Below are 22,279 nucleotides of genomic sequence, written 5' to 3' on the forward strand. Positions count from 1 at the left end.
AAACAAAATGGAAGAAAGTAATTTATTGTTTTGTTTAAATTAACAAGTATTAAAAATTATTAAAATTTAATTTAGATCACCAATCTTACATCAATACAAAAATTAAATTTCGTTAATAATAGAATATACAATAATGCAGAATACATGTCACAAAATGTATGTAAAGTAAAACAAAATGGAAGAAAGTAAAAGATCGAAATGTTGGCGCACAAGTAAAATAACGATTGAAGAACGTTGAATAATGCATTAGATAAGTTCGCAATGATAACTATAGACGTCGCAAATAAATGCTTGCAAACTAAAGCATAAATCTATTCCCAACGGTGCATAACACAAAGAGGATTCCGAGTTTTGTCACACACTCTTGGGGCCTGCTGCCTCGTCGCGCGATAAACTGAGATTCTGACTTTATCCCTTGATGCAACCAGTGCCAGAGAGAGAATAGATTTTCTAAACTGATGGCCTCCATAATTTATATGGACAAAAACAACCCGAGCAAACACATTTTCGTCCTACGCAAAAACGAAATATTCAAATCGTTCCGCGGAAACAACTTGGCTGAAATTCAGACATGAATGTTGCACCCGAAGTTTTATAGGTTATGTTACGGTTAATACCTGCTAACTTCCTTTTGAGTTAAAAATCATGTTCAAAGATAAGTAAGTTCGTATTAATTCTTTAGAAAAGAAGTTCAAAAAACATTTGGACAAATTTTTTAATTTGGGAAGAGAGAATCATTTGACTTTGGTAGTTTCAGTGTTAAAGAATAATTTTTATTATAGAAGGTTGTTGTTATAAATTGTTTAAGAGGTATTAAATATTGAGTTTTATTCAGAATATATTATTTTCATGGAAGCACTAAATTGTTCTCAGTGAATCATTCTAAAACTGACATAACCTAACTTTCCGTCGCCATCTTGAGTCAGTATAGCTTGACCATAAATTAAGAACCATAATTTAATATTCACAATACAATGTAATAATTGCATTATTTAAGCTTGTGTAAATATTCCTCATAAAATAATTATTTTACCATCTTTTTAAATTAGTTTTCAAGGAATGGAAATGAGAGAATAAACGGGTATGCGTAACGTAAACGTATCAATCAGATGATATCAATAATTAATGAACAATGCTTGTTTGGCACTTCCCCGGTTTGCTAATTATGCCAAATTTCGTCTGTATAATCTGAACCGTGCGTTCCAGCTTTGTCGACATTACGATGCTGTATCAACGATTATCGCGTTAGATTCGTACTAAACCGTGTGCATGTGTGCTGTAATCAAAAGCCAGAGTTATGTTACGATTTTGATAGAAGTTAAAATATGATGTTGTCAGTGTGTACGGATTACGGAATATTAGGTTAATCAAGTAGTTTATGTAATACCATTTCGTACCTGCGATTAAACTAATATTATACTACAGTAGTTTATAACTTTTGTCGAGCTGACGCAAATTCTGTTTGCAGTTATAAAGTAACTTTATCGATCGGGTCAAATTGTTTATTGCCATATTTCAAACTTAAATTATTATCGAGTAAAATTAAAGAGGGACAGGTAATAATGGGTTAGTTAAACCAATAAACAAATCATAATTAAATAGATATTTTTAGTATGTTAGAAATAGGCAAATAAATAATTTGTATTATTGCAAAAATCGATTTAAAAAGTTGGGTGAAAGAGCTATCTAATAAATCTGACCTGACCTAACCAATAAATAAATCACAATTAAATAGACATTTTTAGAATGTCAAAAGTAGACAAATAAATAACTTGTATTATGTGAAAAATTGATTTAAAAAATTGGGTGAATGAGCTATCTAATAAATTTAATCTAACCTAACCAATAAATAAATCACAATTAAATAGACATTTTTAGAATGTCAAAAGTAGACAAATAAATAACTTGTATTATGTCTAAAATCGATTTAAAAAAATTGGGTGAATGAGATATCTAATAAATTTAATCTAACCTAACCAATAAATAAATCACAATTAAATAGACATTTTTAGAATGTCAAAAGTAGGCAAATAAATAACTTGTATTATTGCAAAAATCGATTTAAAAAATTGGGTGAATGAACCATCTAATAAATTTAATCTAACCTAACCAATAAATAAATCATAGTTAAATAGACATTTTTAGAATGTCAAAAGTAGACAAATAAATAACTTGTATTATGTCAAAAATCGATTTAAAAAATTGGGTGAATGAGCTATCTAATAAATCTAACCTAACCTAACCAATAAATAAATCACAATTAAACAGACATTTTTGGTATATCAAAAGTAGGCAAAACTAACCTAACCAATAAATACATCATATTTAAATTAAGAAATTTTAAAAATGTATGTGTATATATGAATATATGTAAATAAATGAATACGTATATGTATATAAATAATCAAGACAATCAGGAAAATCAAGAAAATCAAGAAAATCAAGAAAATCCAGAAAATCAAGAAAATCAAGAAAATCAAGAAAATCGACAAAATTTAAGAAACTCAAGAAAACTAAGAAACCCAAGAAATTCAATAAAATCCAAAAAATTCAAGAAAATCCAGAAAATCAAGAAAATCCAGAAAATCAAGAAAATCCAGAAAATCCAGAAAATCAAGAAAATTTAAGAAACTCAAGAAAACCAAGAAAACCAAGAAATTCAATAAAATCAAGAAAAACAAAAAATTCAAGAAAATTCGAAAGATCAAAATATCAAGAAAAACAAGAACTTCAATAAAATAATGAAAATAAATAAAAAAGATAAATACATTAATGGACCATAAACCAAGCTGTATTAACAACTGCCCTAATAACTATCTTAATAAACTACCCCAAATAATTTTTACATCAATAATCACCTTTCCCCAAATTCCCATAAATAATACTTCTACCACCCTATTTAACAACTAAACACTTTACAACACAACTGTACAACGTTCACATCAGAAATAAAACCACGAATCACAGTCGTTGAAAAAAGGGTGAAATATGATTTTCGAGAAAGAATTTTTTATCCGACCAGAGGTAGCGAACGTGTCGATCGATTCAGTCACAAGTTTACCGACAATCACGTTTCCATTTTCCCGGGCAGGTTCATCTTCGATCCGACAGAAAGAAGACATTAACCCAAAATCCCCCGGAGAAAGAGTTCAGCACTTCGTTCCACCCCCCGGAAAAACAGACGAAAAGGATAGAAACGAAGTGAATCTCTCGGTTAGATGGTGTCTACACAATATCCAGTGGAACGTACGCACGTGCACGGGCCACGAGCATGGTGAATGCTTTCCATGAATTTCATTCGTCGCTTCGTCACGCTGCCGGCTCCCATTCCGGCCAAAAATTTCCGGCCAGGCGAGGACGGGGCGAACGATGGGCACGGGCAAATGCAAATTCCGCGACAACTTTAATAGCCCAGATTATAAAATAGATCCGAATTCAAATTTCGAGCGAGTGCGTGCCCTCCGCTTGAAAATTTAAATCCTCCATTATGGCCAGAGGCAGATACGGCGGGAATTGGATCTGTGGACGAAATAAGAATGTGCTTTGAGGGATGTGGATTAGGATAGTTTTCATTCATTGTTGATTTTGTTATTGTGATGTAATAATTTATGAGTTTCATGTCTTAAAAAGTCTTAGGGAATTTTAAGTTTCACAAAATTCAAATTTATAGAAATCCTGAGTTGTCGAAGTTTTAAATTCTTCAAATACAAAAGTTCCAAACTATCTGAAATATTAAAATGTCACTGTAAGTTCGAATGTAAGTTACAATGTTCTTGAAATTCCTAAGAAAAATTCCCTAGGATCCTAAATATCAAAATTTCTTGGGTTACTAAGTTTCAAGGTTCCTTAAGTTTCAAAGTTCCCTAAGTTCCTAAATCCCTAAATCCTTAAGTCTCTAAGTTCCTAAATTACTAAGTCCCTAAGTCTTTAAGTCCCAAAGTCCCTAAGTCCTAAAGTCCCTAAGTCCTAAAGTCCCTAAGTCCCAAAGTCCCTAACTCCTTAAGTGCATGAGTCCCAAAGTCCCAAAATCCCTAAGTTCTTAAATTTCAAAGTTCCCTAAATCTCTAAGTCTTTAAGTCCTTAAGTTCCCAAGTCCCCAAGTCCCTAAGTCCTTAAGTTCCTACGTCCCTAAGTCCCTAAGTCCTTAAGTCTTCAAGTACATAAGTTCTCAAATCTGAAAGTTCCCTAAGTCCCTAAGACTTTAAATCCTTAAGTATCTAAGTCTCAAAGTCCCAAAATCCCTAAGTCCCAAAGTCCCAAAGTCCCAAAGTCCCAAAGTCCCTAAGTCCCAAAGTCCTTAACTCCCTAAGTGCATAAGTCCCAAAGTTCCCAAATTCCAAAATCTCTACCCTTCCAAGGTCCCAATAACCTTCAGTCCTAAAGTCCCAATATCACAAATTCCCAAATTTCTATCGCTCCAAAGACCCAATATCCTATAGTCCCAAAATCCCAAATTTCTATCCTCCCAAGGTTCTAATATCCTTCAGTCCCAAAGTCTTTATATCCCAAATTCCCAAATCTCTTTCCTTCCAAGGACCCAATATCCTTCATTCCCAAATTTACAATGTTCCAAATTCTCAAATTTCCATCACTCCAAAGTCCCAATATTCTTTAGTCCCAAACTTCCAATATCCCAAATCCCCAAATTTCCATCACTCTAAAGTTCCAATATTCTTTAGTCCCAATATCCCAAATTTCCACCACTCCAAAGTCCCAATATTCTTTAGTCCCAAAATCCCAAATTTCCATCACTCCAAAGTCTCAATATTCTTTAGTCCCAAAGTCCCAAATTTTCATCACTCTTAAGTCCCAATATCCTTCAGTCCCAAAGTCCCAATATCCCAAAATCCCAAATTTCCATCACTCCAAAGTCCTAATATTCCTTAGTCCCAAAATCCCACTATCCCAAATCCCCAAATTTCCATCACTCCAAAGTCCCAATATCCTTCAGTCCCAAACTTCCAATATTCCAAATCCCCAAATTTCCATCACTCTAAAGTCCCAATATCCTTCAGTCCCAAACTCCCAATATCTCAAATCCCTAAATTTCCATCACTCTAAAGTCCCAACATCCTTAAGTCCCAAACTCCCAAACGAAAATACCCTAAACTGACCACTTCATACCACATCCCAAATCTCACATTCCCAGCAACCCTTACCAAAGTCCCTCAACCGTACTGGGTCCACAGGGGTCTGAAAAGCGGCCCTGGCCAGAACCCAGCTTATTATGTGCCGGAAGGGTTAAAAGAGGCTTTGCAACACTGGGAATGCCCTCCGTGGCCCATTCGAGATGAAAGGCACCGTAACGAGTATGCAGACTGCATAATAAATCGAAACAATAAATTTCGAGTCCTTTGAGGCAGCCTCGCTGAATCTCATAGAAATTCCGGTTAATTGCTCCGCTGGCCGGTTAATGGAAGAGTGGCTTGAAACAACGTCCTGGGCTACAATTAGCCCTGGATTTGGAAATGACGACGATGGGGAATGGGATGTTCAACGGCCAACGAAAATGTCGCATTTCGCGGATCAAAGGAGTCAACGTTAATGTCAGACGACAGCACCATTTGCACCACGGGACGGGCAACGGCCTGTTACAGGGACATCCGTTTGTTTCGCGCCCTGTTCGACTGTCACTGAAATACTCCAAACGTTTTCATTTATCGTTTGTCCCATGTAAATTCGTCAAGTGATTGCCGGAATGCTTTCTGGGTATATTTGTGATGCAATGGTTGAAACCATTTGGTCGCCATCTTTTGGAGTAATTTGAGGTTAGGTTATCATAATGGATTCGTTCATTAATATAACAAGATTTTATTACATTTTATGGTAAAATAGCTATGTTATTACGTTAATTTAAAGCTTATGATTTTGTGAATGCAGCTACAATGAGCTTCATGGTTAGGTGCAATACAAAATGGCTGACTAGGAATGTAGATCAAATGATTTGTTAAAAAATATACAGGTTATGTCTGACATGAATTGATGATGTAAAATTGCTACAAAGTAGTACTACTACTTTATTAATTTACAGTTTGTAGTTTGATGAAAGTAGCCATTTAAGCTTCATCAACAGCTGCAATACAAAATGGCTGACAACAAATGTATATCAAAGGATGATGCATTCAGACATGTACTTTCAAGTCTAATATAATTGAATAACATAAAACTGTCTCAAGAATAGAATTTATACAACAGTTTAAGATATGTGCCTTGACTGAAGTGTTTCATCGACAGCTGCATTACAAAATGGCTGACAACAAATGTGTATCAAAGGATGAGGCATTCAGAAATGTACTTTCAAGTTTAATATGATTGAATAACATAAAACTGTCTCAAAAATAGAATTTATACAACAGTTTAAGATATGTGCCTTGACTGAAGTGTTTCATCGACAGCTGCATTACAAAATGGCTCACAACAAATGTGTATCAAAGGATGAGGCATTCAGAAATGTACTTTCAAGTTTAATATGATTGAATAACATAAAACTGTCTCAAGAATAGAATTTATACAACAGTTTAAGATATGTGCCTTGACTGAAGTGTTTCATGGACAGCTACATTACAAAATGGCTGACAACAAATGTATATCAAAGGATGAGGCATTCAGAAATGTACTTTCAAGTCTAATATGATTGAATAACATAAAACTATCTCAAAAATGGCATTTATACAACAGTTTAAGATATGTGCCTTGACTGAAATGTTTCATCGACAGCTACATTACAAAATGGCTGACAACAAATGTATATCAAAGGATGATGCATTCAGAAATGTACTTTCAAGTTTAATATGATTGAATAACATAAAACTGTCTCAAGAATAGAATTTATACAACAGTTTAAGATATGTGCCTTGACTGAAGTGTTTCATTGACAGCTGCATTACAAAATGGCTGCCAGCGAACTTATATCAAAGATGATGCATTCAGAAATGTACTTTCAAGTCTAATATAATTGAATAACATAAAACTGTCCCAAAAATAACATTTATACAATAGTTTAAGATATATGTCTTGACTGAAGTGTTTCATCGACAGCTGCATTACAAAATGGCTGCCAGCGAACTTATATCAAAGATGATGCATTCAGAAATATACTTTCAAGTCTAATATGATTGGCAACATAAAATTGTTGCAAAATAGTATTCATAGTATGTCAACTCAAAGCTCATTGTTTAACAAAGGTTGCTATCTAAATATTTCAATAGTTCCAATACAAAATGGCTGACCAATGTAATAATATAACAGTAGTCACTAAAATAATTGTACAAAAAAAGAGTGACGAAAGATTGTATTTATTAGAGAAGTAAAAAGAAATTGATGGGTATTATTTCGTAGTAGCTTGACATCACGAAATTGTATCAGAATTTCTGTGTTAGTAAAAGCTGCGTCTCGACCGGAGGCAACCGTCTATCTACCAGGTGACGTTTCATTCTTTTGCTCTTGTAACGCGTTCGCAAAGTAAAGCGGAACGGAGTTTTTTAACCGCAGAGGAAATCCACGGAAACTTCGGCTATGCGATGCTTAAAATTTTAGAAATTCCGCGATTTTCGTCGGGATCGCTTCTCCCTTTGAAAGAATCATAGTCCCGTAAACGCGGCAGAGAAAAACAAACGATCCCTCTGTGAAAAATCTACGGTTGGGTATATACGGACAGCAACGAAACAAACAGCGCTTTAGGAGTAGCAATGTTTCTTTTATTTCTACTTGGTTGTCATGCAACGACTGCACGGTACCATGAGTGAAAAAGAAGAAGATTGTTCTGTATATTTTATATGAAAGCACGATCTTCCATGGAATCTTTTAAATATGAGAAAACGGGCGAATTTTCCGGGACGAAGTTTTGTCCTATAACTTATTAATATATAAATATGAACGCGTTCGTTACGGTCATATAACCTCTCTCTAAACTCTAGCTGCAAAATACTTTTATATCTTGGGGAAAGTATTTGCAAATATTATTCTAACTTGGTAATTACTGTTTTGATATGGACGCCATTTTGTTGCGTGTCGGTTTGACAGAAAAATTTATTGGAGGACGTAGCAAATGATATGACGTTTATTAACAATAAAATGATACGTGTACAATATAAAAATAATATTAATCCTTCTACAAATAAATCGAGTTTAAATAAAGGAATGTACAATAAAAAGTATCGTGAGCTATGACGAACATGCGCCATTACGCAGTGAGTGATTGCGCATGCGCAGTAAAAGAGAAGGCGCTAGCGGTTATTTATCAAGCAGTCATTCACGACGCGCTCTGCAAGAAACGAATCCACAATTAATGATTAGAGGCATTCTAAGTAAAAGAACCGCACAATAAATATCCATAATCCATTCAGAACAAGGTAATGCGAAAGTAGTTCCTCCCAGCAGAGTGCAAGGTGTTAATAAAAGAAACGTATCCATAACAAGGTCTTCCATTATTTCGTTGAAACTCTGTATCGCAGAGCCATAAGGTGGAAACCAGGCCAAAGTAAGTTTACGTCCTACGTGAAAGATATCGTCGCGATAAAAACTCGAGGGACACCGGATGTAGGCGGAGAAGGAGGAGGAGAAACGAGAAATCCGTGCCGTGAGACAAAGAACAGAAGGGGTTGAAACTCGTGCTGGCGGATCTCGAAAGTAAATGTAGACGGTGGCCAGTAGGCAAAAATAATTAGAAAACGAGTCATTTATTTCGGGCATTTCTCGAGCAGCTCGGCACTCGCAATTAGTCTTTAATTCACGTTAGTTTTCTCGTGCAGCGGTTCGTTCGTTCGCTCTTTCGGCACCGCGTGGATGGCAGCCGTGGTTCACCGTTAATTGAACCCTGGATCTACTTGCAACGAACGAAGGAAAACCGCCGACAGAGAATTATTCCGTCAGAATCGAGACCGTGATTTCGGTCGAGACAGGATCGATTTTCGCCCCGACATCTTCGCAGAAATTTTCGCGAATTTTGCCGTATTTAGCGACGGATCACGTTAAGCTGTTCGCGCTCCATTTTATTTAATCGCGGTTTTATTCTGTTCAGATTTAATGCTGGATCATCGGGTAATTTGCTTTTACCGCTTGTGGACAGCTTTGCGATTCTTCTCATTATAAATGAGCTCTTTTGGGAAATTCTAACTTGATTTCCAGGTGACTGACAAGTTCGCTTGAAAAGTTTATTAGGTATTTCTATTTTGGATTTTTACCGAATATTTTCATAATAAATTGTTTATCCGGTTCAAATAGATCATACGAAGATTAGGTTATCCTTGATAGCAGATGGATTCGTATGAATGTTTAAACGTCATTTGAGAGTGACATGTCAGTATCTAGTTTTATATTTCTGGACTTCTATATTTTCATATTTCTAACCTTATATATGCACAACAAAAGAACAAACATTTTAGCAAATTTTATTAGTCAAAAATAAACTTATGTGGTCGTACATTGGACACATTTGATAATTTTTATAAGGAGTCACAGTGAAATGTTAGCAACTGTCCTATGACCTCTGACCAAGGTTATATACACACACCAAAAGAACAGTCATCTTAGCAATCTTTATTAGTCAAAAATAAACGTATGTGACAGTACATTGGACACATTTGATAATTTTTATATGAAGTCACAGTGAAATGTTAGCAAGTGTCCGATGACCTCTGACCAAGGTTATTATACACACACCAAAAGAACAGTCATCTTAGCAATCTTTATTAGTCAAAAGTAAGCTTATGTGACCATACATTGAACACATTTGATAATTTTTATATGAAGTTGCAATGAAATGTTAGCAGGTGTCCTATGACCTCTGACCAAGGTTATATACTCACTACAAAAGAACAACCATCTTGGCAATCTTTATTAGTCAAAAGTAAACTTATGTGACGGTACATTGGACACATTTGATAATTATTATAAGGAGTCACAGTGAAATGTTAGCAGGTGTCCTATGACCTCTGACCAAGGTTATATACACACACCAAAAGAACAGTCATCTTAGCAATCTTTATTAGTCAAAAATAAACTTATGTGGTCGTACATTGGACACATTTGATAATTTTTATAAGGAGTCACAGTGAAATGTTAGCAAATGTCCTATGACCTCTGACCAAGGTTATATACACATACCAAAAGAACAGTCATCTTAGCAATCTTTATTAGTCAAAAATAAACTTATGTGGTCGTACATTGGACACATTTGATAATTTTTATAAGGAGTCACAGTAAAATGTTAGCAAATGTCCTATGACCTCTGACCAAGGTTATATACACACAACAAAAGAACAACAATCTTGGCAATCTTTATTGGTCAAAAATAAACTTATGTGACAGTACATTGGACACATTTGATAATTTTTATATGGAGTCACAGTGAAATGTTAACAAATGTCCTATGACCTCTGACCAAGGTTATATACTCACTACAAAAGAACAACCATCTTAGCAATCTTTATTAGTCAAAAGTAAACTTATGTGACAGTACATTGGACACAATTGATAATTTTTATATGAAGTCACAATGAAATGTTGGCAAGTGTCCTATGACCTCTGAACTTCCTATAACCTCTGTTATATAATCAACGAAAAATCTTACCAAATTTTATTATTCAAAACTTGTCTGACCAATTTGACCAATTTGATAATTTCAGTGTGAAGTTGCAATGAAAAGTTATCTGTTGTCCTATGACCCCTGAACAAGGTTATGCTAACAACGAAAAATCTTGCCAAATTGTATTATTCAAAAGTAAACTTGTCTGACCAATTAGACCAATTTGATAATTTCAGTGTGAAGTTGCAATGAAACGTTAGCAGGTGTCCTATGACCTCTGAACAAGGTTGTACACACACGGTATACAAGTGACTGTACCCACACCTGGCAACATGCTCCGTTATCAAAGTTGTTACCTAATTTCGCGAAGCGTACCGTGTTACAGCTGCGTCGGACGAATTACTCGCTCGTGTTCCCCCTTCGTCGATATAAATTTCCCTTTAAATCGTTGTTAACTAGCCGCCACGATCGCTTCGTTATCGCGAGCGAGATTATACCCCACGGCGTTTTCTTCTCCACCGGCCTTTTGCTCGCCTCCTTATCGTCTCTTCTTTTTTCTTCATTGGATACTTTCCTCCCGAACTTTCTTTCGTTCTTACCCTCTTCGTGGTGCAAAGTTGTTTACACTTTAGATAGTTGCCGCTGCATCGCGATCCGCCGAGAAATTAGGTGGTGGTTGATATCGTGGAACAGCCAGACAAGCGTGCAAAGTGATTTTTTTTGGAGGAATATCTTTCTTAAATCTTTTACTTTATTGTCGTCTGGCAGATATTACAAATTTTTCTGTGTAACTTAAATTGAATATTATTTAGTTATGTTAATGACACTGCAATACTTCTTGTACAGAGGGGATCATATTTATTTACAAATACAAAAACATAAATTATTTATTGCAGACTGAAAATATATTAATCTCTTTTTGACTGCAAAGTGGGGTTATGTAAGGTAAAATGTTAAAGAAACTACAATTTTAATATTTTGTTCAAATTAACTCGTTTTGTGTAAAACAAGTGTAGGAATAGCACTGTTCGAATATTAATGTAACTTCGAATGATTAATGTAATTTCAAAGAGGTTAGGATTTTGTTAAATTCGTGTTGTTTAACATTTTATTCAAGTTTATAGGAATTTTATAATAGCCTCTGTGTAGTATTTATTGTAGAATTATTAACTAGCATAGTAATTGGATAATTTAAAAGAAAAATATTATAAAAACTTCTGAAATGCATGTATTAACGTATCTGCGGGCTCCCGCCATTTTGACGAACTTGTGGCGCTCAAGCAGCCATTTTGACGAACTCGTGGCGCTCAAGCAGCCATTTTGACAAACTCGTGGCGCGTAAGCAGCCATTTTGACGAACTCGCGGCGCGTAAGCAGCCATTTTGACGATCTCGTGGCGCTCAAGCAGCCATTATGGATTCATAATACATTAAATCTCTTTATTAATCTTTATTTTTGATGTACTGTCATAAAGTTATATTAATTACTGTATTATAATGTGTTATTATCTTCATTAAACTCTATATGTATACTACATTATAATATATTATTATACTTATTATATCATATGTTATTATATCTATTACTACATTATGTTTTATCCCTATATTACAATACTCAATTACATTAAATAATTCAGTATTAACAGCCCTTATTTTCACAAAAGCACTAACAATTCATATCACATGAATTAACATTCCTAAATATCTTGCATACCAGTCAGTTTACACAATCACCTAAAAATAAAACTTTTGAGTGTCATTTGCACACAAAGACATGTTATCTACAATATCATAAATTTTAATCAGGATACAATTATCAGAAGATTCTTCCACTTCTTACGATCGATCAATCATCTTAGAATAATTTAGAACGATAGATGAGGACCCATCTGGTATACACTGAAATTGTGGTGTTGTTTTCCCAAAATTGGGAACAGGTGCAGCATTTCAGCGTCATATACATGGGATTCCCATACATCATGACTCCAAAAAATCGCATAAAAATTTTATGATACTGCGTGGGAAATACTATCAACCTTTTTACAGTTTTCCATTTACCGGAAACCACGTCTTTTTACGCCCTTGTAGCATTAAATATCTGCAATGTTTTACGAACGGTCGTATTTTTTTTAATGAGTTTTTAACGAATACATTTTTTCAGGCAATTTAAGAGGTCGGTTAAATAAAATTAAATTAATATATTATTTTACTAATTTGTGTGTTTTATCCGTATAGTACTTGAATGTAATGTTACAGAGTTTTGAATAATTAAATGAAGTGAAATGAAATTAAATAAAAATATTGAAAGAAAAAATAAAACTATTGATTGCAAAGAAAATAGTAAATGAATATCTGAAGCATAAAATGTCAGATAAAATAACTTATAAAATTACAGAAATATTACATTTTATATCGAATACCGATTGCAAGTATTAAATACAAAGTACAGACACTAAATAAAATCAAACACTGCATAGTCAAAAATTATTGATACGTTAAGCTCCCGTAACACTTCTATCGCACATTTATCTGTAATTAATTAATTTTTCGAGTACTAGAAGATCGGTATCTGTACACTTCAAGTGTCTCGAAATCGAATTTTCCAAGAATAACAATTACAAAAAGATATGAAACTATAGCAGTTATAAAGCATCGACAAATATTTGTAGACACATATAAAATTGCATGTTATAACAATGTCACTGCACATATTAATCGTGTACGATAAAATATAGTTTGCGTTTTCAAAGAAAAGTTCCGATAACAGAAAGAACTGCTATCGCGTACAAAGCAAGATAACGAGACGAATAATCTCGATAGAAATTTTGATCACGCTGGAGTACGAGCGATCGATATCTTTGATACCGCTGTTGACCCTTTGAATTCTTTCAAAACATCAGAACTACGTGCGTCGATCGTATTGCAGTATATCACGCGTTCAATTCTCCTTTGAACGCTTTTCTAAATTCTTTCGTCTGAAAATTTGAAAATTTTTACTTTTGGGTCGAGGATTTTTGATTGTGCATTTCAGATGTCAGTTTAGTTTCTTTATTTTATTTAATTTACAAGGTTACAGGATGATAAATTCATGAATTTGAAAATGTTACATCAAGATTTTAAAGTACTCGAATTTTAATATTTCGAAAATGTCAAAATTTCACATATCTCAGAATTAAATCTCAGCATTTCTCTAAATCTATAAAATTCCCAGATCAATCATTTAAGATTTGCTAAATATTAAAATTTTCGAAATCTCAATATTCTTATATGAGTATCAAGATATTTCAAATCTTAACATTAACTCGATGCACTTAAAATCTGCTATACAGAGATGACGCACCAAAAGTGGATTCGTGACGCACTTCAAATCGACCTACGATGTACTTAAAATTAATTTGTGACGCATCGAAAATCGGCTCATGACGCACTTGAAGTACAATCGTGACGCACCTGAAATGCAATCGTGACGCACCTGAAATGTAATCGTGACGCACCTAAAATTGACCTGTGACGCACATAAAATTAATTTGTGACGCATCTAAAATCGGCTCATGACGCACATGAAATACAATCTTGACGCACTTGAAATGCAATCGTGACGCAACTGAAATGTAATCGTGACGCACCTAAAATTGACCTGTGACGCACATAGAAGTCAGCGTTTGGCGTACTTAAAATTGATTTGTGACGCATCGAAAATCGACTCACGACGCATCTGAAATAGAATCGTGACGCACCTGAAATAGAATCGTGATGCACCTTAAATTGACTTGTGACGCACACAAAAGTCAGCGCTTGACGCACCTAAAATTGATCTGTGACGCATCTAAAATCGACTCACGACGCATCTGAAATAAAATCGTGACGCACCTAAACTTAGCTCACGACGCACCAACAATCGACTCATGACGCACCTAAAATCAGCTTGTGACGCACCAAAAATCAGCTCGTGACGCATCTATTATCATCTCACTGTACATCTAACCTCAGTAGACGACGCACCATATGCGTCAAGACCCACACTGTCTGTCATAAAACAGCCATATTGACAAGCAATTACAGTACCCACTAAGTTGTCATCCTGGAGAGTAATATCGATGCTATCGTTCGACGAGGCAAACTTCCGAGTCCACGTACTTACAGCATTCGACAAGGAAGGAAAGAACCGATAGCTCCACGTGACGGTGTCACGGCGATCTTATAAAAATGCATGGAACGGATAATTCAGGATCGAGACGCAATTTAGCGGAGCCATATTCGGCGCAGAAGAAAAAAGCTGATCGATCGGCGGGGAGACGCGTGTCGCAGTGAATTGCTGGGAGACCGAGTGAAATTCTCATTAGCGCGGAGCGCAAGCCGCACTCTCGTCGCCTCCGCATTCCCCATAAGACGCGGTACAAGCTCCGTAGACGGCCGCACGATATTGCGACGGGACACGGAATTCCTCGTACCGGAGATGTTCCATCGCATTAATTAGAAGGTAACACGGGATTGTAGCCGCTACATTCGCCACTTTTCCGTGGGCAGACATGTACCCGATAATCAGAACGCGAGCCTTGTCGCGCTGATGTCCACGCGGTCTGTTACGCTGCGCGGAAATTCGACCCTGTGGAAATTTGGCTGGTTTCGAATTTTGGGTCTTCTGAAGTCATCAGTGCTCTGCAACACGGTACTCGTTTTACGTTTTACGGTTAAGCCAGTTATATGCGGAACGTTATGCCCGAACCAGAGGAGCAGAAGAAAAAAGTGGCTCTTCGAGGATGAAATCGCGGGCGGGTTACTGGACGACCGATCGGTGGCTTATTGTTAGATGACGATCAGAATAAATTCCAAAGCAGGAAGTGTCGGTTTTATTTAACAGAAAAAGGATCTTTGATGTCAAAGTTGGACCACGAGGGTAGGCCTGGCGCAACATTCTTCTGGGGACCTTAACGCAAACTTTGCTATTCAGGATTGCGGGCCCATGAACGTTGGTTATTCGATCTGATGGCCTATGGAAACCTGTAGGAACTGACCACACCTTCTGTTCGATATCGAGTGTCAGAATGTAATAATTTGAGTCGCCAGCCTCTGCTGAATGGTCTGATAAAGTTATACCAAGTGACGAGTCACTTCAAGTTCCTTGTTGCAACTTCAAAAATTATCAAATCTATTTTATTATAATGTTGAAGAGTCCTGTTTCTGGATGCGGCAGAACAGAGGATGTGACTTTTCTAGGACAAATTTGGCAACCGTGCAAGGTTTTTCGCTGATACTTTAGAGATACAGTGATCATGGGTTGGGTTAAGAATTTTAGAACGGATTGAAAAGTTGAGAATTTAGGAATTAGAATTGAGAATTTAGGTTTATGAATTTGGAGATGGATGAAGTCTTTGGATATCATTTTTTGGGAAAGTCTTCATCAGCTGTTCACAATTTAAAAATTGACAAAATATTAAATAAAAATAAAAGTCTGACACATAGTGTTACTTTTATAGTATATCTCTGTAACTTTGAAGATTATGCTTCTCAACCCTTAATTTATAACGTGACGCACTTCTGACGCACAGTACAATTCAGCTACAATAAATTAAAATTATATAGCAAGATCAAGAATCCGAATGAAAAGAGCAGCGAAGCGAATTTCGTTAAAAAATTCCGAGTTAATTGCCACCCTCATATTACCGTAGTTATCCTTGGTCGAAAGTTAAAACATTACTTCGAACCGTTGTTCGCGCGGTATTAATTTAAAAAGTTGAGAGAACGAAAAGGTAGTTCGCAGTTGTTACAAGGTGTATTGGAAAATATGAAATCGTAGCTCTTCGTTCTCCACTTATTCACCCGGGCAAGCTTCCCCGAAACTTCCATGCTGAAACTCTTAATTGTTACTCGAGTTAGTTCGAACCGAGTGAATAGAAAATGCGTTCATAAAGCTCGCGTATGGCGGGAAAATCAGGATGCAGTGTTTACAGGGGAAACATTTAAACTTTAAAGCCAAGAAATTAACACGTTCGCTACCGGCGTTCGTTTTAAGAAGTTCATCTAGCAACGTCAAACAACATTGTTCACGCCATACATGATTTATTATTATACTCTTTTTCAGACATTTTAGGTTACGTCTTTCGAGTTAGGTTAGGTTTACAATATTATTCTTTTTAGAGATATTTGCAATGTTTTTAGGTTAGAATATTATTAATTTCGTGGGTGATTTAGTATTACAGTTTGTCCACCATTTTAGGTTCGATTTTAACTCTTTGAAGGTTAGGTTTGTAGTATTATTTTCTTCAGAGATATTTGCAATGTTTTTAGGTTAGAATATTATTAATTTTGTGGATGATTTAGTATTACATTGTTTGTCCACCATTTTAGGTTAGATTTTGACTCTTTGAAGGTTAGGTTTGTAGTATTATTTTCATCAGAGATATTTGCAATGTTTTTAGGTTAGAATATTATTAATTTCGTGGGTGATTTAGTATTACACAGTTTGTCCACCATTTTAGGTTAGATTTTGACTCTTTGAAGGTTAGGTTTACAGTATTATTTTTATCAGAGATATTTGCAATGTTTTTAGGTTAGAATATTATTAATTTTGTGGATGATTTAGTATTACACTGTTTGCCCACCATTTTAGGTTATATTTTGACTCTTTGAAGATTAGGTTTGTAGTATTATTTTCATCAGAGATATTTGCAATGTTTTTAGGTTAGAATATTATTAATTTTATGGATGATTTAGTATTACACAGTTTATCCTCCATTTTAGGTTATATTTTGACTCTTTGAAGGTTAGGTTTATAGTATTATTTTCATCAGAGATATTTGCAATGTTTTTAGGTTAGAATATTATTAATTTTATGGATGATTTAGTATTAGATTACTTATCCACCATTTTAGGTTACATTTTAAGTCTCTGATGTCTGAAGGTTGATGTTAGATTAAAATGGTTTTAAGGTTAAGTGAGATTAAGTTTATGCCAGATTAGATTTATAAAATATCCGTATCATAATTTATCAGCACAGTATTCATCGACTTCACATTAATCCTTTCCGCAAAAAAAATTTTTGCAGATTATATCTAAGCACCTAACACCGATAGCGAACGTGCCAATATCCGAAACAGAATATTGTGTAAAACCATATAAAATAATTTTATTGAGTTTAACAAACTCTCGCCTTTTGTCTCACGTCGCTTGTTCGTTTTTGACGGTCGCCGTAAAGGGGTCCTCGTTGTCCGCATTTTTCCCGACGGCCGGTCCCCACGTCTTCGCGGGTCGAAACAAACTCCGGTCCCACTGCGGACAATTAAACCGAAAGTCAGATTCTTTGAACAATCGCCGGGTCGGGTTTATGCAAACAGATAGAGTAAACGTTTCAGCGTTTTATTTGAACTACGCTGTAGAACCGTAAACTCGATGAAAGATTCCACGGAGAACGGTGAATTGTTCGCGGACCTCCTGATCGATCGAATGCTTTTTCGAATCCATTCGTCAACTCGTTCCATAAATAATAAATTACTCGACTAATTTATGACCGGGGAGAAACCGGTCATAAAAATCCTTTACTACTTATCGATTCATAATTAATTCTGATCTGCAAACTTATCGTACTCTATTGATAAGGGACACTTGTAAGTTACTATGTATTTGTGTAATACATAGAGATGGTACCAAAAAAATATGAAATGTATAAAAAAAATAAGATCACAGTATGTATTCCTTCATGACGCAACAGGTGCGTCACCTTGTGCTTGATGGCTGCTCATAAATCTGTATTTCCTTGTATTATGTATTCATATAATATGTGCAAGTGATACTAGCAGAAAAATATACAAAAAAAAAAAATTACATGACAGTATGTGTAAATCAGTGTCGCACCTGGTGTGTCATCTTATATTCGTTGGCTCCTCATAAATTTGTATTTCCCTGTATTATGTACCTGTATATATACCAGTGATGCTACTAGAAAAATATACGTATAAAAAAAATAAGATCACAGTATGTGTGCTTCGATGACGCACCTGGTGCGTCAGCTTTATTCAATGACTACTCATCAATCAATGAATTTTCTTGTGTTAGGCATTTGTATAATGTATACCAGTGACACTACCATAAAAATATGTAATATATAACAAACATAAGATCAAAGTAGGTGTACTTCAATGACACACCTGGTGCGTCATCATATATTGATGACTGTTCGTGAATTTAAATTTTCCAGTATTTATTAAAGAAGAGTTTAAGCTAATGTAACATACCAAATAGTGAAATAAGAAGATAAGGAATGTAAAAAAAACGATAACCTTTGGAATAGGGTATTTGCGATCTCCTCGAAAGGCAATCCAAAAAACGATAAGAAAAGATAGGAATTGAAATGATCGTAGCTGTATTTGTTGAAAATTTTCCGCAAGAGAAAGACGATTAAAGATCCGAAATGAAAGCAACACGATAACGTTAACCGTTTATCGAAGAAGATCGGTGTATCGAGAAAGGCGAAGTTTCTTTCGGGCTATCCTCACAGGTGATTCTCTTTTCTTTCCCGTTGGCCTGGGTCATATCTCCGCGAACCGCACAACTAGTTTCGAAACTGTGCGGGCAGTCGAAAACAGGAGGGAAGAAGATAAGAGTAATAGTAAATTTATCGGCTAACACAAAGCGGAAACGGTCAAGGGAGAACAGAAGTAACGGTAGAAATAGTAGGTTCGATCCGAACGATGGAGCGTGAACGAAACTTTTCGTTTCAAAGTACGATTACCTACGTACCGTGGAAAAACTTGTATTAAGACGTTGAAAGTTCGCGAGATTTTTACGGTTGAGGGAGCGCAACTTTTTAAAACGGTGCACGCCTCCCGAGGCTACCGCAACTCGAACCTATGCAGTTCCTTAAAAAATTCCCGATTCGTCGACGCCCGGAATTATTATCGAGATATCTTGAAATGCTCTCTACTATTTCCCTAGCGATGAGAATTTACCGCCGTGAACAACCAACTCGCATTACGTTTATTCGCAAAGAAATTCGCTTTCGTCTTTCAAGATTTCATTCCTATGATTTCCATACGTTTTTATTATTCTACTAATATCTTTACGTGAAAAAACTGAGAAGTCTATTGCAATTCTATCTACCGAAGTCACGTGACTACTCTTCACAAAATGGCTGCCGCAAGATGCAGTTCAGCGAAGAAAAATTTCATTGACTTCTAAATACGATGATAGGACAAATAGATTAAAATAAAATTTTATTAATTTGCTTTGTTAGTATTATTGTGCTAATATTCTTATATACACAAGGAGTAACTAAACAAGTTTTACTTCAATAACCTCTTACAGTTCTATCTACCGAAGTCACGTGACCACTCTTCTTAAAATGGCTGCCGCAAGATGCAGTTCAGCGAAGAAAAATTTCTTTAACTTCTAAGTATTATGATAGCAGACAAATAGATTAGAATAAACTTACTTTGTTAATTTGTGTTGTTACTATTATTATGCTAATACTCTTATATACACAAGGAGTAAGTAAACAAGTTTTACTTCAATAACCTCTTACAGTTCTATGTACCGAAGTCACGTGACCACTCTTCTCAAAATGGCTGCCGCGAGATGCACTTCAGCAAATGAAACTTTTTACTGATTACCACATATACATACTGAGACATTTACTGATATTGTTGCTGTAACAAATCGATATGTACAATGCTATAGGAATGTAAAAGACATAACTGATTTCTCCGTACGAAGACAACCGAAATGAAGATGTGCGTCGGTACTCGGAGCTATCTATTAAATTTCACGGCAAAACTTCGTGATGAGAATCTTACCATGGGGAACCGTTGAGTTAGGATACCCACGTGTACGATTCACGGAAGAGGTTCGTCTAATAATATAATTCCACACATGTGCACGGTCTGGTAAAAAGAACGAAATAGCGCGGTCTTGAATTGTAAGCAAACATTTACTTTTGCGATTCTCCCCGCATTGTACGAAATTTAGGAACGATGTATTGAAAGTATTTTATACGATTTTCGAAACTGCGTCAACAAAAATTTATTGTAGGAAATATTCTTTCTTGCTACCTCTATTTTTTCTTCGTGATTGTTAAATGTGATTTAACTTGTACACTATTTTTGTTGACTGTTATTTTCTTTCTTGTATTTATACTTTTTTTTTATATTTGTGATTGACACTGTAATGGCCGCTCACACATGTCCGCCAACATGGCCGCTCTTTGACTGACTTTGACTTTGAGGAACTTCTGACTTTCTTATGGAATCGCAATTTTTTTTACTTTGGAGAGCCTGGAGTTTGATGTTCATACTTAAAGCACGAAGTCTCATTTTGATTCCAATAATGATTGCTGTGTTTTGTAAAGGAAGTATACTGTTTTCAGATAACATGTTTTAATAAATGGCGCTTTTCGTTAAATTTTAAACATACTGTGAATATAGAGACAAGGTTACATGTAGTATTGCCGAATATAGTAAAAAGGAAAGATGGAGGCGTAAACGAACGATAAAATTATAACAGGCTGCCTGTAAAGCGAGCAGTAAAAACTTGAAACGTTCTCGTTACGTTCCTGAACATTTCCAAAGAGAAAGAAGAAAAAATGTAGCACTGAGCAGTAATAGGTTATTACAGTCGGGATCGTAAACACTAAACACTACGGCGCTTTAAGCAGCGAGTATCGTAAAAACTGGCAGCAGTTTGCATAATAATTGCCGGTTTGTCGAGCATTATTCCGGCTGATATCTCGATTCGGCTTGTAACCGTCCATTCCCGGCGTAACTGCGCGATTTGATATCGCGCAATTCTGGGTAATCGGTCAACGAATTAATGCGCTTACACTATCGTTCGTACGACAGAAATTCACCAAGAGGCATTCGACCGTTCGATTATTGCAAATCATGACAAACTTACCGGATCCCTCCAGAGCCGATGCAGGAAAAAGAAGAGCAGGGGCGCCAGGGTCGACAAACCGATTAGTATTCCAATCACATTCGCCCAAACTGGGAATACGTATTCGCCGTACGATGCTAACTCGTACGTGTACATTTGATACACGAACACTGCCTGCGCACAGAAAAAAGAGTAAAAAATGGATTTTTGTTCGTTGCATAAATATCTCGGGGATCTAGGGAGATTGCGATATAACGGATATGGATCCAAAATTTCGAATTGGGGTGTTGGAGGAATTTTATGGGGGATACGTATGGATTCGTACGGGGTTGACGTTAATCGTCAGAGAAAATTGGTCATTTTTTAAGGTGTGTGTTGTACGTTCGACGTTTCAAATATTTAGGTTTTTTATTTGTTAAGTTAGCAAAGATATTTCTATATTTCTAAATAGAAATTTGGGTTTCTAAATAGAAACCCATAGAGGGTGATAACATTACTTGTATCAATGTTTGGTCATATTTTTAGGGTACATATACCTTCAAGATTTCGAATTTTTAAGTTTTTTAATTCGTAAGAAACTTGCAATTTTTGTGATTCTAAACTTGTAATTTTTTTTCAATTTCTCCTAATAAGAAATTTCAATGACGCACCAGATGCGTCCCACTCTACTTACCCTATTGACTGCTTATGAATGTCATACAAATCTTGCATTGATTTCGTGTGTTTTCCGAAATATAATTGCATTAACTATGACATGTATAGATTTTAAAAACTTGACTATTATTATACTGAATTATGGTGACGCACCAGGTGCGTCTTACTCTTCTGCCCCTATTAACAGTTTATACATGTCATACAAATTTTACATCAAATTTGTAAATTGCATGTT

At 35.5% G+C, this 22,279-nt stretch overlaps 1 protein-coding gene across 3 annotated transcripts in view; it reads right to left on the minus strand.

The window, feature by feature from the left end:
• Positions 1-17,628: 17,628 nt before the first annotated feature.
• LOC100880575 (sodium- and chloride-dependent glycine transporter 1) overlaps positions 17,629-22,279 on the minus strand; it is a 30,662-nt gene continuing 26,011 nt past the window's right edge. For all 3 annotated transcript variants that reach the window (XM_076538804.1, XM_076538805.1, XM_012290024.2), the window contains 2 exons: positions 21,412-21,564; positions 17,629-17,796 (listed from right to left, as the gene is read on the minus strand). In XM_076538804.1, the coding sequence (XP_076394919.1) occupies positions 17,686-17,796; positions 21,412-21,564 (264 nt within the window). In that variant the 3' untranslated portion in view covers positions 17,629-17,685. The remainder of the gene's footprint in view (positions 17,797-21,411; positions 21,565-22,279) is intronic.

This window comes from Megachile rotundata, chromosome 13 (assembly GCF_050947335.1).
Source record: "Megachile rotundata isolate GNS110a chromosome 13, iyMegRotu1, whole genome shotgun sequence".
Classification (NCBI taxonomy): domain Eukaryota; kingdom Metazoa; phylum Arthropoda; class Insecta; order Hymenoptera; family Megachilidae; genus Megachile; species Megachile rotundata.